Genomic DNA, 1,225 nt, shown 5'->3' with positions numbered 1-1,225 from the left:
AGCGAGCAAAGGAGGGAGGAGGGAGGGGGTAGGCCCTGTGGGCGGGGGGGAAGCTGGAGAGAGCCTGGGGGGAAGGGGGGGGGGGAGAGTTACCCATGCGAGAGTGCGATGTAAAAATATGAGATATGACAGATGTAGATGATGGAGAAGGGAAGAACATACCCGCGGTCGAGGCGACTTCTCGAGTGGTGCCAGAGCTGATGGGCGGAGGAGGCGAGGCTGGAATGGGGTCCGCAGGACGCTTATCAGCAGCCTTAGAGGCAGAAGTGCCCTGTACGTCTCTTGGAATGCCCGGTGCGACCTTCGTCGGCTACTGTGGTGGCTCTCCATCCTTTTCCAGGGGCTGTGATGGTCCATCCTCCGTCGTAACTGGATCTCCAATCTGCTCAGGGCCCCTTTTTTTGTGGAGGAGGGGGCAGTCCCTGAAGAGGTGACCAACCTTGTGACACCTGCGGCAGCGATAGGGAATGCCTTCATAATCAATAATTTGCTTGCGGGATGTGTCCCGCCATTGGATGGTGATGTACTCCAATAGGCCTCCTCTGGTGTCGAGATTAATCAGAATTCTAGCATAGGCCATCATACCTGTTTGCAGATATGATTTATCATATTCCATATAAGTGCCGATGGCATTTCCGATCCGTTTGAAGATATCTTCGGACCAGTAATGCAGAGGGAGGCCTGGCAGTCGAATCCATACAGGTCCAATACCGATCTGTTCAGTCTCAGGGTCAAAGAGGGGTGTCCAACGCTTCAGCAAAACCGGGGCATGCTCAAAATGCCAGTATGAGGATAGGACCCAATTTGTGTGGTCGGCACGAGCGAAATGGAGGGCGAACAATCCCCTCACAAAGGTCTGCAAGAATGGGATGTCGACCAGATGATGACCCCAAACCTCTGATGCCCATGTCTTTAGTCTCGCGGCCGAGTAATTTCTTCCTCTAATGCGACCAACAAGGACTCTGTCCACAAAGTCCATGGCTTCTCCCCACTGTATGTCTTCTTCTAGTCGCAAAAAAATATCGTCAGCCTTGGATTTAAAGCACTTATGCTTCTTTTTTGTACCCTGAGGGGGGCGGGAGGGAGGAACCCTGTTCAGAGACGGACCCGGGGAGGAGAGGGAAGGTTGGTGGCTATGCAAGTGGGGGGACAGTTCAGTCGATTGGAGGGATCCGGCTAGCGGCGGGATAGCGGAGTAACTGCCGGATGGAGGGGCCTGAGAAGT

General features: G+C 54.1%; 1 protein-coding gene across 1 annotated transcript; it reads right to left on the bottom strand.

Annotated features, from left to right (window-relative positions):
* Positions 1–310: 310 nt before the first annotated feature.
* LOC149161687 (uncharacterized) lies at positions 311–979 on the bottom strand. The gene has a single exon (XM_089434971.1). It carries the CDS (start codon positions 977–979, stop codon positions 311–313), a length of 669 nt encoding a protein of 222 aa, XP_089291097.1.
* Positions 980–1,225: the final 246 nt, after the last annotated feature.

This window comes from Pinus tabuliformis, chromosome 5_2 (assembly GCF_031772625.1).
Source record: "Pinus tabuliformis cultivar Carrire ecotype Pingquan chromosome 5_2, CPIR1, whole genome shotgun sequence".
NCBI classification, from domain to species: Eukaryota; Viridiplantae; Streptophyta; class Pinopsida; order Pinales; family Pinaceae; genus Pinus; species Pinus tabuliformis.
Note: the sequence above shows the minus strand (reverse complement) of the source record. Positions and strands in the feature narration are given on the sequence as shown.

Bases quoted from the DNA above. Each gene is read 5' to 3' on its own strand.
- LOC149161687 (XM_089434971.1), bottom strand. From the start codon at position 979: ATGGACTTTGTGGACAGAGTCCTTGTTGGTCGCATTAGAGGAAGAAAT.